Source organism: Pyrus communis, chromosome 2 (genome assembly GCF_041283825.1).
Source record: "Pyrus communis isolate YQ-2024b chromosome 2, ASM4128382v1, whole genome shotgun sequence".
In the NCBI taxonomy this organism is placed as follows: Eukaryota; Viridiplantae; Streptophyta; class Magnoliopsida; order Rosales; family Rosaceae; genus Pyrus; species Pyrus communis.
In genome coordinates this window covers 27,508,303-27,522,903 of record NC_142566.1, presented here as the reverse complement: position 1 = coordinate 27,522,903, position 14,601 = coordinate 27,508,303, and the positions used below count along the sequence as shown (strand labels likewise).

At 39.0% G+C, this 14,601-nt stretch overlaps 4 protein-coding genes and 1 non-coding gene across 10 annotated transcripts; 2 read left to right on the top strand and 3 right to left on the bottom strand.

The window, feature by feature from the left end:
• Positions 1-316: 316 nt before the first annotated feature.
• Positions 317-398, bottom strand: TRNAS-AGA (transfer RNA serine (anticodon AGA)). Its single transcript has one exon. It is a non-coding gene; the product is annotated as a tRNA-Ser (tRNA).
• An 863-nt stretch (positions 399-1,261) lies between these two features.
• On the bottom strand, positions 1,262-3,093 carry LOC137747157 (uncharacterized). Its single transcript, XM_068487189.2, has 5 exons — positions 2,953-3,093; positions 2,742-2,862; positions 2,524-2,627; positions 1,610-1,741; positions 1,262-1,531 (listed from the first exon to the last, which is right to left on the bottom strand). The coding sequence occupies exons 1-5, from the start codon at positions 2,953-2,955 to the stop codon at positions 1,505-1,507; spliced, it is 387 nt and encodes a 128-aa protein (XP_068343290.1). The 5' UTR covers positions 2,956-3,093; the 3' UTR covers positions 1,262-1,504.
• Positions 3,094-3,791: 698 nt separating this feature from the next.
• Positions 3,792-7,249, top strand: LOC137748652 (uncharacterized). The gene is made up of 8 exons (XM_068488820.2): positions 3,792-4,003; positions 4,150-4,262; positions 5,247-5,318; positions 5,705-5,740; positions 5,871-5,916; positions 6,185-6,272; positions 6,774-6,831; positions 6,977-7,249. The coding sequence occupies exons 1-8, from the start codon at positions 3,925-3,927 to the stop codon at positions 7,025-7,027; spliced, it is 543 nt and encodes a 180-aa protein (XP_068344921.2). The 5' UTR covers positions 3,792-3,924; the 3' UTR covers positions 7,028-7,249.
• A 608-nt stretch (positions 7,250-7,857) lies between these two features.
• Positions 7,858-10,718, top strand: LOC137748650 (pentatricopeptide repeat-containing protein At5g66520). Of its 6 annotated transcripts, XR_015960184.1 has the most exons (6): positions 7,858-9,502; positions 9,607-9,813; positions 9,899-9,963; positions 10,086-10,173; positions 10,508-10,581; positions 10,661-10,718. XR_015960184.1 is itself a non-coding variant. In XM_088690050.1 (1 exon), the coding sequence occupies exon 1, from the start codon at positions 7,912-7,914 to the stop codon at positions 9,496-9,498; it is 1,587 nt and encodes a 528-aa protein (XP_088546176.1). In that variant the 5' UTR covers positions 7,858-7,911; the 3' UTR covers positions 9,499-9,612. The 6 variants fall into 6 exon arrangements, 1 of the variants encoding a protein (XP_088546176.1); XR_015960183.1 differs by lacking the exons at positions 9,899-9,963; positions 10,508-10,581 and having other exon boundaries at positions 9,607-9,696; positions 9,771-9,813; XR_015960181.1 differs by lacking the exon at positions 9,899-9,963.
• A 509-nt stretch (positions 10,719-11,227) lies between these two features.
• LOC137748651 (chaperone protein dnaJ 49) lies at positions 11,228-13,907 on the bottom strand. Its single transcript, XM_068488819.2, has 2 exons — positions 12,461-13,907; positions 11,228-11,576 (listed from the first exon to the last, which is right to left on the bottom strand). The coding sequence occupies exon 1, from the start codon at positions 13,580-13,582 to the stop codon at positions 12,476-12,478; it is 1,107 nt and encodes a 368-aa protein (XP_068344920.2). The 5' UTR covers positions 13,583-13,907; the 3' UTR covers positions 11,228-11,576; positions 12,461-12,475.
• Between the last annotated feature and the right edge of the window lie 694 nt (positions 13,908-14,601).

Sequence of the window (14,601 nt, the reverse complement as noted above, 5' to 3'; positions counted from 1 at the left end):
CCAAGGTTCAAAGAAAATAGAAAGGGAAATTCATCTTTTAAGATAGCATATATCAATTGTCAACAATTTGAAACATTTAACAGTAATAATGAGTTGCATTTAGTTTTATCTATTTATATATATGTCGTGTTTATATCAACTTATAGATTAACCAATACGAAAAATAATATAAAGTTAATAATTAAATATACAATAACTCGTACCATTCATCCGACTAAGAAAAAGTGTAATTTTTTTTGGTCAAGGATAATGCAATCTACTCTACCGAGTATATCACCAAAAAATAAAAAAAAACTGAAAGATAAAACTATAAAATCGTGGTCGGCAGGATTCGAACCTGCGCGGGCGAAGCCCACATGATTTCTAGTCATGCCCGATAACCACTCCGGCACGACCACTTGACGTTGATCTCACGTTATAATTGCAATATTTACACGTGACATTAATTTCTGTTAGGTAATTCGTACTAGTTCATAGAGCCCTGCACCAACTCCAAGTATTATTTACTCTGCCTCTTTCCTCAGGACGTGAAATTTGGATTCTCTCTGGACTTTAGCTTGATGATCAGAAAATCTGAACTCTTAGTTTGTGTGAAAGAGAAATCGAAGACAATAGTTTGTGTGTGGTGGGGGCCAACATAATGAGTTAATGGGGATCGTCTATTCAATTTGAGTAGTCTGGATTGTCTGATCCTTGAGCTCCGTACAGTGAAATCCAGAGTGGAACCCTATCCAAGTATGTAAATTACTCCAGATAGTGAAATCCATAGTGGATCTTTGTCCAAGGACGTAAATTACACATTTCTACACACAAGCATTTTCTCTCGAATTGCAATAAGAATTCTTGAAATTTTCGACTCTAATTACTTGAAATCATTGATTTAACTCCTCTAATTTCGATGATGACCATGATTGCGTACAAGATTGAGAAAAACTTCGTTAAGGCTCTAACTAAGACAGTAAAAGGGACCAATATGAGGTCGGATGACAACACCATACAGAAACCACCATACTTTCAGAAGTGGCATAACTAGATCTTAGCCTAAGGATCTTTGAACACGAACACGTTCCAAAACAATGATTCTTAACCAAAATGTAGCGTCGAAAAAGGGTGCTCATTCAGCTGGAGGAGCTCTATATGCAACCACCAAAACGACATTAGCTCCGAGTAAGAACGCTGCCTAGCGTGCAAGAGACACCGAAACACCAAGTAATTTTGCTAAAGCATTACTAATGACCTCACTGAAACAGCAACCGAAGAATAACGCAATCAATCCATGCAAATTTTTACATAAGATTGTACTTAAATAGCAACACTCAACTCGAATTCATCCAAATATATTTCAGATTCAAGCTGCCAAGCAGTTCGTTAAAAACAAAAATTTCAATACAAAGTGAACATGAAAGGATTTCCTAGTACACAACAACTCCATCAGTCAAAGCCTCTGAAGGCTCTCGCTACAGTCCGAGAGGCCCATCACACCGAGTATGCATTCCGAAATAGTTTAGATAAGGAGCTTCTCAATGGCATCCTGCAGTTCATCATATACGATGTTTAGAATACAGAACTAAATCCAGAAACTGTAGTTTAAAACTAGAACGAAGAGTACCTTGAGTTGTTGTATTTGTGACTTCAATTGACTTCCCTCGTTTGTTGTCACAGAGGCGGCAATGACGGGTCTTGTGACACCGCATGCTCGTCCAAGTGCTTGCTTCGAAGGGACAAACACATAGGGCACATTCTGCACAAATTCAAGTAAAATGTTTGTAACATGTTGTATACTAGGTTTTAAAGTTCCAGCATAAAATGAAGCAGACACGTGAAAATTAAGAGTGCACTACTGTCTTGGGGCATGGTGTTACGTGTCTATAACCACGTGATGCTTATTGAAAGGATTGTTGCATTGGGACGCGTACAATCTAAAATGAAAAGGGCATAAGCTTCGGTGCATCAATTTAAAGCCGTAGAACACAGCCACAAGCACCAACCAAACGTAAGTAATAACTGTCTGGTTTGGGTACAATATCGGCAATGCGTACTACAAAAATGGAACATCAAACAATTTGGAAACTACATGAACTACCTCAACTGACAAATAATAAGCCAACTATCAAGTCTAAAAAGGTTGTCGTATATGGGACGTGTACAGTCTAAAACAAAACGGACATAATCTTTGATGCATCAATGTAAAGCCGTATAACACATCCCAACCAACCACAAGTAAATAAAATCGGTAACGCCTACTACAAATCTGGAACATCAAACACTTCAGAAACTACACGAACTAACTCAACCGACAAATAATACGCCCTATCAAGCCAAAAAGGAAACATTTTATCTAAAAAGTGTAGAAAAATAAACAAAAAGAGGCACTTTAATATGTCATTGTGCAAAGCATCAAGTCACTGAACTACCCCCATATGAGAATCAACACTATCACAATCAACCAACCAACCAAAACTTACAATTCACAATCAAAACGCATTCAAAACACGATAATCTAATGACTGGAAAAAATAGTACCTTATCCTCAGCCAGCAGGGGAAGGTGAAGAAGAATCTCCAGGGGCTCGGTATCCGCCGCCATCACTATAAACTCCGAAATACCCCTGTTCAAGGTCTTAGTTGCTGAAAAAAAAATGACAAACCAAATGTCAAATTCCTCAAAATTCTAAGTCCCAAGATTCACACAAAAATGATAAAGAAAAATGGATAAAAAAGCAGCAGCATTCGGTTGAGTACCTTCATTCGCGCCCTTTTTGAGCTGCTTGTAGTTAGCAGCTTGCTGAACCAGGTCGAGTATGGTGATCGTCAGCTGCGCGTCGGCCAACGGGTACGCCTTCGGGTTCACTGCCTCTCCGGTCTGCAATTACAGTCAAACACAATAAAATAGTCAATTCAGAAACCCTAATCGATCGATTGAGAAGATCAGAGTTGAAGTACGAGAGGGTACCATTGTGTGTCGCCGTCGATTTCGAGGGAGTAGAGAGGCTAGGGTTTTTGACGCGCACCGAATTAGGGTTTAAGGAGGAGAGCGTTTACCGTGTACGGCCGGGAAATTTATAGAGGAGGTTTCTGGGCCGCCGTCGTTTATGCCGAGTGTAACGCACTAGAGTTTGTCGGCCCGATATGGAACATTGGGCTCATCTTGTATTGATTTTGGACCGGTCCATTTTGATTATATTTTATAATAAATTTAGAAGAAAAAAAAATCATTTTGAGAACCATGAACGATAACAACCACTCAGTTTTATCTCACTAAGTAAGATCGGTTAAAATTTTAATGTTGTACTTGAAAACATTAAACTACGCCAGTAATACAATACATGCAAACTCGATAATTAGACTAATTACATGATCAATTTAATCCGTATAAGAAGAGAAAGTTAGTAGTTTGTCAAAGTATGAAATATTTCAAAAAACTGGCCAAGTAAGATAACTCTCATATCAGATAGATTAACATGTGGTTGTGAAGGACCAAAATACATGAGGTTTCATGATTTCGTGAAAGGTGTCGTATGAGGTCGGGAATAAGGTGAGTTATTGAATTTTTTTCATTTTCATTTGCTATTTCCTAAAAATAAAAAGGATGATGTCAGTGATTTTAATTATATTTTATTGATTACTTGATATGGTAATTGGTAATTAGATTTTTAATTTAAATTATTAAATAACGTATTTAATCATGAACGGCCACATCACGTATAGTCTAAAATCATCACGTGACGTGGCTATCTGTGTCCAGGTGGCGAAACATGATTTGGCTGGTGACAAACACCGCAGCCATTGTTTTCAGGCAGACGCTTTCTCGATTCTCCTACTGTAAGATCCCTCTAGGTCGACAGACTCAAAATTATCAAAACCAAATACCAAATTTACACCCCGTAATCTCTCTGCTTTTCGCAGCTGCTCAGAATCAGAAGCAATGGGGTGGTTCGGGGAGACCCTGGACTCCATCAAGTCCATTCAGATCAGACAAGCTCTTTCCCAAGCCGTCACTCTCGGTCCGTATATATCTATACAAACACACACACACACATATATATATATTATGTATTTGTATATGTATTTACACGTATATATGTTTCAGTAGCTTTTTTGTTTGGGGTCAATGAAGATTGTAGCTAAGGTGTTTGATATAATGCTTCAGGGTTGATTGTGACGTCGGCATTGATTATATGGAAAGGGTTGATATGTATGACTGGGAGTGAATCGCCTGTGGTGGTTGTACTATCTGAAAGCATGGAGCCTGGCTTTGCAAGGGTGAGTTGAGCTCAGTTGTTTTGTTTCTGTTTTTCTTTGTACCCAAGATTTGTTTATGTGTTTAAAGCCTTGTATTTTAGTCCAGAAGTGTCAATTAAGCATGTTTCAAGCAAAAAGTTAAGGGATTGAAGTTAAATTTGGCATGTAGATTATAAGAGCTACTAGTCCATGGAGGGCTAAGGTGATGCGTCTTGAAATCCTAATTGCCGTGGTTCTGCTACATCGCAAGGAACAATTGTGAGGAATAGCCATTCTAGAACAATGATTCGGGGTAAGAATAAGAAAAAAAGTAAAAGTGACCGAGATGTGAGGGAAAAACTTTTGTTTTACATTTCCAGAAAGACCACCTATTTGTTTGTTTACCAGGTTCAGCACGAAATCGGAAAAAGCTCTACCAAGGATTGCCAAGATACGATGAACGGAATAAAACCATGCCTTTTACCTGGTTTGAACAATGACTCTGTGTTTTATAGTTGTAAAAGAAATTGGGGGTCAGGGTGTTAGAGTGGTCAAAATTTCAATTTGCTGAATGGAATTGTATACAAGATTCTATCAGAGGATACATATACGAATGTTTTAGTATAGTAGTATTTCCCTTGAGATTGAGGTGCTAAGAGGCCTAGTGAATATGCTGATTATTTTTGCTCAATGGGAGATGGTTTCTTGATTTCGGGTCATTTCAAGTTTCAACGTTGAAATTTCTAATGAACCACCAGTACTATGGCTGCACGCATTTGGTCCTAGCTGCCCCAATTGATGCAACTCTTCCTTGTAGAACCATTTTACCGTCGTTTCACTTGCAGACTTTCAGTTACACTATTTATGCGCCTTTTGGTTTTTGCACGTGCGTGCTTAACTGTTATGCTGCCTCATCTTTGCGTTTCATTTAATTTTTGGTTTCTCATATTACCATTGAACATGCACAAAAATTTGTGCTTTCATCTTCCCTTTTTTCAATTTTGCTGACGTGATGATGTCTTTCAGGGTGACATTTTGTTCTTGCATATGAGCGCGGATCCTATTCGTGCAGGAGAAATCGTGGTGTTTAACGTGGATGTATGTCCTTTTTATGCTATTCGTCCCCCAGTTCATTTGTTTTAAACTTTCTTATATGTCCAATCCATTGATATGAGAGTCATTCAGTATCATATTTTGTTGTTATTTTTAATTTTTCTGAAATTTATGGACCAAGCATTGAATGATTAGTTTTCAATGCTGGAGGTGGTGCAACTCTCTTGGTCCATCAGTATAGAGTAAATGTTGTAACAGTGAAGATATGGCACTGGGCAATATCTTAGCTATGAAATTCAGTTCTTAATTTGTTGAGCTGCTTTTCATTTCACTGATAATTCCAAAAGTACCTTTTGGGTCAGGCTACTGGGCTATGTATGTCTTTTGTTGTGTTTGTACTTCTTCTCACATATCTTTTGCTTGTTCTCTAGGGACGTGATATTCCAATTGTTCATCGAGTAATTAAGGTAAGAAATTAGAATCACGGGTTAATATCTAGATGAAACTAACCATCTGAACAAAAGGTTGGCCCTGTGGTAGCATCTTCTTTCATGCTCGTTGAATTCGTTTATTGATATAATAACCATCTTCTGTTAGGTTCATGAGGAGAAAGATACTGGAGAAGTCTATGTCCTCACAAAAGGTACTGTTTTCTTTTGTAAACATATTGATTAGACATTTTAATCTGTGTTCCTGTCGCTTGTTCCCGATAAATTATCTGCTGTTCTATTGTCCATATAATTTATGAAAAATGGAAGTGAAACAAGATCTTGAAGTCATTAGATGAAGGCGTAGTTGCACTTGCAAGTGATAAAGTCCAAGGATTTGAATATGTTTTGATACTTATGATTCTGTCTATCATTTTATATTCTATGAATTACTAACTGCTGTTTTGATTTACTATTTTGCAGGAGACAATAACTTTGATGATGACAGGAGCCTGTATGCTCGGGGCCAGCGGTGGTTGCACCGACGCCATATCATGGGGAGAGCTGTTGGGTATGCTTCTTTCATTATTTTGAAATTCTTTTTCTGACTGTTTGGTGAAACTTTTATAGCTGTTAGGCACGTTAAAAACTGAGAAATAAGTTATAACAATGTAAAGACAATCAGAATATGTTATTTTTGCTGGAAATCGGAATATATATTCCAGTTATGTATGTATTGAACATCGATGCATCTAACATCACGTGTACACTAATATAATGGTTGATTTATCTCTACAATGGTCGATTCTGCATACATTTCAGCATGGTACTTATATCTGCCTAAACCCTGAAGTTATCTTGTCAAAAGGGTTAATATATGTTAAAAAAATTTTGGTTCTCTGAAGGTTGAGTTGAACATGGGAGATTTTTTATTGTGCTTATATCTGCATCTTTGCCTTCTTTGTCCTCGAAAAGAAAGGTTTCACTAAAAGAAGAATGCGGTCATTTTTTGCCACGAATACATATATAAAAATACGAAGTGTATTCATATACATTTTTGGTTCCTCCGCAGGTTTTTGCCTTACGTTGGCTGGGTGACAATTATCATGACAGAAAAGCCTATAATCAAGGTTTGCTTTTACACATCCTTAAGTTGCACACATTCTTCAGATTTTCTTCTAATCATGAATCAGTAATTTTATATAACACGGCGGCGGAATCTCTTGTCATTCGATTACAAGGTTAATTGTTGTCTCGTGTGTTTCTTTCTTGCAGTACATTCTCATAGGGGCGCTGGGATTGCTGGTCATAACGTCCAAGGATTAGAGATGCAGCTGCAGAGAGCCAGATACAAGTTTATTTTCTGAAGCAGGAGAGAGAGAGAGAGGCCAGTTGAATTAAAACTGTAATTTCACATTCGATCTTTACCCCTTGCAATGTTGCGATTTGCTCAATGATCATTTTCATTTCTTTATTTCCTTTTACAAATCAAAGGAAACACGAGCGATGAACGTTTGAGATTGCTTCAGTAAGAAACACTTCTGCTCATATTTTAACGTTCCCATAAGTAATTCCCAAACCGGCCCAATATCTACAACTGGAAACTAGAAGTCCCCGTTACTCGTTTAATTGCTTAAACTAGTGTATTGAACATGATATGTAACATTAACAACAGCAAAGCTCTCATATGAGCTCATCGCGACCGTGGTTACGCATACATGGCAAGCACTAGTTAAATCACAGACAATTTTACACAAACTCATTGTGCATCGTGTATAGGACTAGAGAAAATAAAACGTGCGCAGGCCGCAGGCCGCAGCCGCTGTCAATTTTCATCATGTAGGACTCCAAAATTTGCAGCTGTTATCCTTCGCATTTGGTCCGCAACAAGAATAAATTTAAGCAAATCTTTCATTCAATTATGCATATATTTCATACTATCAATCCACATAAGTAAAGAGTGATTATTTTTTTTTAACAAACGATATTATCTACATTAAGGGGATGAGAGTGTGCTAGCAATAATGTGGTTCAAATTCACCATTGACGAGAATCGAAACTAAAACTTCTCGCTTACAAGTGAAGAGGAATACTAGTATACTGTAGTAATAGGTGGAATACTGTTATTATTTGAACCAAGTTGTAATTGTAAACAACCCATATCTCCAGACTCTTCTTGGGACCGCCCGAAGGGTAACCCGCGAATTCAGATGATTCAGAAAACCGTTAGAAGCAACGGCCTTGTTTCCCTCCCACAAAAATGCAAAACCCTAAACCAGCTCAAGCAAATCCACGCCCACATCCTTACATGCCGTCTACCCGAAAACCTGTACGACATTGCTCCGCTCCTCTCCGCGGCAGCAACCTCCAAAGATGCTTCCTTTTTATCCTACGCGTGCTCAATTTTCAAGCACCACCGTAACCACCGTAACATCTTCATGTACAACACCCTGATCAGAGGATGTGTTCAGTCGCACTCGCCGGTTCCCGCCATTTCGTACTATTTAGACATGTTGAATTATGGGTTTGTTCCGAATAAGTACACTTTTCCGCCGTTGATTAAAGCGTGCACGATTCTCGCACTGAATTTGAAGCTCAGTGGTCGATTAGTTCATGGCCATGTGATTCAGTTCGGGTATGGTGACGACCCTTTTGTTATTAGCTCGCTGATTGAGTTTTATGCCGTAATCCCTGATATGGAGACTGCAAAGATGGTGTTTGATAAAAGTCCTAACAGGGATGTGGTAGTGTGGACGGCAATGATTGACGGGTATGGGAAGACAGGGAATGTTGAGAATGCCCGAGCTTTGTTTGACGAAATGCCGGAGAGAAACACCATATCTTGGAGTGCGATGATGGCTGCGTATTCTCGGGTGAACGACTTCAGGGAGGTGCTTTCTTTATTTAGGCAAATGCAAGAAGCAGGTACAAAGCCTAATGAGTCGGTTCTTGTTAGTGTTCTGACTGCCTCTGCTCATCTCGGTGCGGTCACACAAGGACTGTGGGTGCACTCCTACGCTAAAAGGTGCAATCTTGAATTGAACACGAGATTGGCCACTGCTCTGGTTGATATGTACTCGAAATGCGGGTATGTGGAAGCAGCATTACGGGTTTTTGAGGGCATTCTTAACAAGGATGCTAAAGCGTGGAACGCTATGATCGCTGGAGTTGCAATTAATGGGGATGCGTTGAAATCACTTGAACTCTTCAATAAAATGGTTTTAGATAGGATACAACCCACAGAGACCACATTTGTTGCCGTTCTCTCGGCTTGCACACATGCAAAAACGGTTGACATGGGCCTTGAATTGTTTCATCAAATGGAGACCCTTTACGGGGTTAAACCTGGGCTTGAACATTACGCTTGCATTGTTGACCTATTGGCCAGAGCAGGCATGGTGCAGGAAGCTGAGAAATTTATAGAGGACAAGATGGGAGGGCTAGGAAATGGGGATGCCAACGTGTGGGGAGCATTACTGGCTGCATGTAGAGTTCATGGGAATGTTGAAGTTGGTGACAGAACTTGGAAGAAGCTTGCAGATATGGGAGTAGCCGACTGTGGCATTCATGTTCTTTCGTATAATATGTACAAGGCAGCTGGCTGGGAATTGGAGGCGAAGAGAGTCAGAAATATGATCTATGAAGCGGGAATGAAGAAGAAACCTGGTTCCAGTGTGATAGAGGTAAATGGCGCGGCCGAAGAATTCTTTGTTGGTGATCTTTGCCATCCACAAGCAGAAGAAATAGTTAATATGCTCAACTCCTTTCATAAAATGGTGAATTTTGAGGATATTTGAGGAGGTATCCATTTTATTTTTCATAATTTTATGTAACTCTGTTATTTTATTTTTCATAATTTAATGCAACGGAGAGATCAACAATATATTTTACCGGTTAATTTACAGGAAGCATCAAACATATTAACATGCAGTTGCTCGATTCTCGAACCTGCTTCATTTACCTCTAGATGAAGCTAACCATCTGAGCAAAAGGTTGGCCCTGTGATAGCATCTTCTTTCATGCTCGTTGAGTCTGTTTAATGATAATAATGGCCATTTTCTGTTGGGTTCATGAGGACAAAGATACTGGAGAAGTCTATGTCCTCACAAAAGGTACTGTTTTTTTTTTTTATAAACATAATGATTAGACCATTTTAATCTGTGTTCCTGTCACTTGTTCACGATAAATCATCTGCAGTTGTATTGTCCATGTAATTTATGAAGAAAGGAAATGAAACAAAGTCTTGAAGTCATTAGATGAAGGTGTAGTCGCGCTTGCCCGTGATAAAGTTCAAGGATTTGAATATGTTTTGATGCTTATGATTCTGTTTATCATTTTATATTCTATGGTTTAGTAATTGTCATTTTGATTTACTATTTTGCAGGAGACAATAACTTTGATGAAGACAGAAGCCTGTATGCTCGAGGCCAGCGGTGGTTGAACCGACGCCATATCATGGGGAGAGCTGTTGGGTATTCTTCTTTCATATTTTGAAATTCATTTTTTAATCTGTTTGGTAAAACTTTTATAGCTGTTAGGTAAGTTAATAACTGTGACATAAGTTAGAACAATGTAACGACAATCACAATACATCATTTTTGCTGGAAATCGGAATACATGTTCCAGTTATGTATGTATTGAACGTCGATGCATCTAACATCAGCTGTACACTAACATAAGGGTTGATTTACCTCTACAATGGTCGCTTCTGTACGCATTTCAGCACGGTACTTATATCTGCCTAAACCCTGAAGTTATCTTGTCAAAGGGGTTAATACATGTTAAAATTTATTTGGTTATCTGAAGGTAGAGTTGTACCTGGGAGATTTTCGATTGTGCTTGTATCTGCATCGTTGCCTTCTTTATCATCGAAAACAAAGGTTTCACTGAAAGAAGAATGCGGTCATTTTCTGCCATCGAAAACAAGTGTATTCATATACATTTTTGGTTCCTCTGCAGGTTTTTGCCTTACGTTGGCTGGGTGACAATTATCATGACAGAAAAGCCTATAATCAAGGTTTGCTTTTACACATCCTTACATTCTTCAAATTTTCTTCTAATCATGCATTATTACTCAATCAGAAACGTATTTTTATATAACCCGTTGGCGAAATCTCTTGTCGTTCGATTTGAAGGTTAAGTGTTGTCTCGCGTGTTTCTTTCTCGCTGTACATTCTCATAGGGGCGCTGGGATTGCTGGTCATAACCTCCAAGGATTAGAGATGCAACTGCAGAGACACAGCCGGATACAAGTTTATTTTCTGAAGCAGAGAGAGAGAGAGAGAGAGAGAGAGAAGCCAGTTGAATTAAAACTGTAATTTCACATTCGATCTTTACCCCTTACGATGTTGCAATTTGCTCAATGATCATTTTCATTTCTTTATTTCCTTTTTCAAATCAAAGGAAAGGGAATGCGGAGTTAAATTCTTGTCACGAGCGATTAACATTTGTGACTGCTTCAGTAAGAAACACTTACGCTCATAAACGCTTTTAGCGTTCCCATAAGTAATTCCCAAACCGGCCCAATATCTACAACTGGGAAACTAGAAGTCCCCGTTACTCATTTTATTTCTTAAACTAGTGTACTGAACATGATATGTAACATTCACAAAAGCAAAGCTCTCATATGAGCTCATCGCAACCGTGGTTACGCATACAAACTCAGCACTAGTTAAATCACAGACAATTTTACACAAACTCATTGTGCATCATACATAGGACTAGAGAAAATAAAACATGCGCAGGCCGCAGGCTGCAGCTGCTGTCAATTTTCACCTTGTAGGACTCCAAAATTTGCAGCTGTTATCCTTCGCATTTTGCTCCGTGCGTATGGTCCGCAACAAGAATACTGAAAGACTGGCACCAAACAAGCAGTCTGCACCAGAGAACAATAATGCAAAGCACTTTGTTACAATTTCGATAACAATGAGACATTACATTTTATTCATGTAAAAGCCGAAAAACAACCATCATTCGATGAAGATAAATTAGCAACGAGTCAACACAAACACCGCAGCCAGAGCATTAAAAAACCGGCATGCTAACTAACTTCTCGCTTCAAACACAACACAAACCTAACTCAACTTCAGATTGGCTCCAAATAGTTGAAAGATAAATTTAAGCAAATCTTTCATTCAATTATGTATATATTTCATACTATCAATCCACACAAGTACACAAAAAGAAGAAAAAAAACACGGAAAGAATCATCATTTTGTTTGAAACCGTAGATTAGTAAACGAGTGGTAGTGTCATCAAACTAGCAAACAAAACTTAGCCGTCAAGTGAAGTAGCATATCACTGAGAGAAGAATGGGTAAAAGGGTGCTGAGATGAGGCATAACACTAAAATTCACGAAAACACCACAAATACGAGATGGCTTTACAAAATGATTCATCCTTTCAGAAACTTAATTGTCATCTCTGTCTAAAACTTCGACTTGGAGTTTTTTTCAGCAAGAGATCGTATCGATGATAACACATTGCTAGAGCTAAGAGATTACCAGATATAGATTCCATAACCCGATCACACATAGAACGTTAGCTTGCGCCATTATCAACATAAACGTAACAAATGTAATATCTGGTGAAGTATTACAGGGAGGAGCAAGATGTAACATCTGGTGTTTTAATGCTTATAGTTTGTATCATGAAAGAACAAAAAACAAAATCACTTATTGCATATTTCCTCGCTAGTTTTCCCGATAAAAGACAGAACTTTACATCATCTAAAAGAAAAATATGGCAGGATAAAATGGACCTTTGGTTCTAGAGTTTAAGCTGCAGTCTCAAACTGCTGCAGCATGTCACAATGTGGTGTTTCGCGAATAAATCCCCACTGGCGGCGCTGCATCTCAAGCCGACAATTCTGGGAAAGAATGTTGAAGTATTCTCTCTCAACCCGGTGTTCTAGATTGACACGCTCCGAGGTATGTGGCGGGAACTCTTGCTCAAACTTGGTTGACTTAACATAAAAATTCACACCCTTCTCCGTAGTAAAGCGGTATTCGTAGGGATAGGACCTCGAAAGAGCATAGATAGGCTCAGAAGACGGCATGAAGCTGACAAGCAGAATAAGCAACACTGGCAGCAACTGAATTAGAGTTCGAATATTGGACCCACCAGAGCCATGATCACCACCCCTCTGCCCCATTCCCTTGTGCCCAAAACTGAATCCCCGGAACTGGGTTGCCGGAGCCATTCCTCCTCCTCCAAAGAAAAAGTTCCTAAAGATCTCCTCGGCATCGACATCCGCATCATAGAAGCCATTAAAGCCATTAAATCCATGTGCTCCATGTTTGGTAGCACGTCTCTCGTACACGGGCTCATCCGAGCCCATAACATCATACTTTTTCCTGCTCTCTTGATTGCTAAGACACTGGAACGCCTTCGAAACGGACTTAAACGCTTCCTCAGCTCCCGGTGCCTTGTTCTTATCGGGATGAACCTTCAAAGACAGTTTTCGATAAGCCTTTCGAACATCTTCAACAGTGCAACTCCTTTCCACCCCCAAAATCTCGTAGTAATCCTTCTTCTTCTTCAGTTCTCTCACCATCGCAATCTGCTCCTCCGTGTACGACGCAGCTCCCGATGGTTTAGATGACGAAGACCCAGTCGCCGTAGCCCTCTGGCGAAGCGATGGTTGATCGAACGGCTTAGCTGAACCCAACCCAGATGGCCCATTGGCAGACCCACCAGCATCCGAACCCGATTGAGGATTGCAATTTCCGTCAATCGACGACAAGAGATCGTCGACGGGCAACGCCGGATCGAGACGGCGAGCTTTAGTCAGGAATTTTACGGCACGGCTTCGATCCCCAGCTTCCAAAGCATCTTTCCCAATTCTGAAGCATTTCAAAGCATCGTCTTTGTTTCCATCCATCTCGAAATTTTCCCAGAAGACAAAAACAAAGAATTCCCAGCAAATATTTTCCCGGAAAACTAGTACCCCATAGAAATTGAATTCAATTGGATTACAAAAATTGAAAAAAAAAAAAAGGGGAAATTTTGACTTACGAGGGAGATGAATCTGAAGGAGATATGTGCCGGGGATCAATCAATTACTGGGTATTGGAGATTTTGATCGATTTAGGGTTTCATGATGCGGGAGATTTGGGGCGGAGTCCGACTCGGTGGGGGATTTTGGAGGAAGTGGTAGTTCTTGACTCTTCTTTTATAGTTTGGCACCTTCATGTGGGTTTGAGGACGGTTGAAAGTCGTTACAGTTTCCCAATTTATATAAGCCCAAACATTCAGCAACAAAAGGCCCATTTGGCCCAGTTGTCCGTAGGAATATTGATATGAAACGGAGAAGTCAAGGTGATTTAAATCAATCATGCTTCTGTCTGTGAGAAATTCAAACCAACCCTGTAACGCTATTAGAAAATCTTATAACATACGGCATCATTTTATTGATGGTGATTTAAATCTATCATGCTTATGTTTGTGAGAAATTCAAACCAACCCTGTAATGCTATTAGAAAATCTTATGGCATATGACATCATTTATTGATTGAAAACGTCACATTAGCTTTTGGAGAAGAATAATTTACTTGGCATGGAAAGCGACGATAAATGTCTAATTGTGACATGAAATTCGTTTCCTTAGGGATAATAAGAGTCTATTTGATAATTATTTTGTTTTCAGTTTTTAAATAGCCATTTTATTTTGCTATTTACTTCCAATTTCGAAAAAAAAAAATTCAACACTTGAAACTCAAGGAAGTAATTTTCAATTTTTGATTTTCTGTCTTCATTTTTTTTAAATAGTTACCAAACAATATTTTAATTTTTAGTTTAAAAAAACGTTTAAACAAGCTGAAAACGAAATCATCCATAAGTTTTTCTCAAAGTTGTAAGATTAGATGGCCCATTTGGCCCAGTCCTAGATCCAGATGGCCC

What these genes read in the sequence shown, in the direction of transcription:
- LOC137748652 (XM_068488820.2), top strand. Translation starts at nt 3,925, where the DNA reads ATGGGGTGGTTCGGGGAGACCCTGGACTCCATCAAGTCCATTCAGATC. An exon ending in TTGTTCATCGAGTAATTAAG is followed by an intron (nt 5,741 to 5,870) that starts GTAAGAAATTAG and finishes ATCTTCTGTTAG; the next exon opens with GTTCATGAGGAGAAAGATAC. An exon ending in ATCATGGGGAGAGCTGTTGG is followed by an intron (nt 6,273 to 6,773) that starts GTATGCTTCTTT and finishes GTTCCTCCGCAG; the next exon opens with GTTTTTGCCTTACGTTGGCT.
- LOC137747157 (XM_068487189.2), bottom strand. An exon ending in CCCTGCTGGCTGAGGATAAG is followed by an intron (nt 1,742 to 2,523) that starts GTACTATTTTTT and finishes GAATTTGTGCAG; the next exon opens with AATGTGCCCTATGTGTTTGT. An exon ending in CACAAATACAACAACTCAAG is followed by an intron (nt 1,532 to 1,609) that starts GTACTCTTCGTT and finishes GATGAACTGCAG; the next exon opens with GATGCCATTGAGAAGCTCCT.
- LOC137748650 (XM_088690050.1), top strand. Translation starts at nt 7,912, where the DNA reads ATGATTCAGAAAACCGTTAGAAGCAACGGCCTTGTTTCCCTCCCACAA.
- LOC137748651 (XM_068488819.2), bottom strand. Translation starts at nt 13,582, where the DNA reads ATGGATGGAAACAAAGACGATGCTTTGAAATGCTTCAGAATTGGGAAA.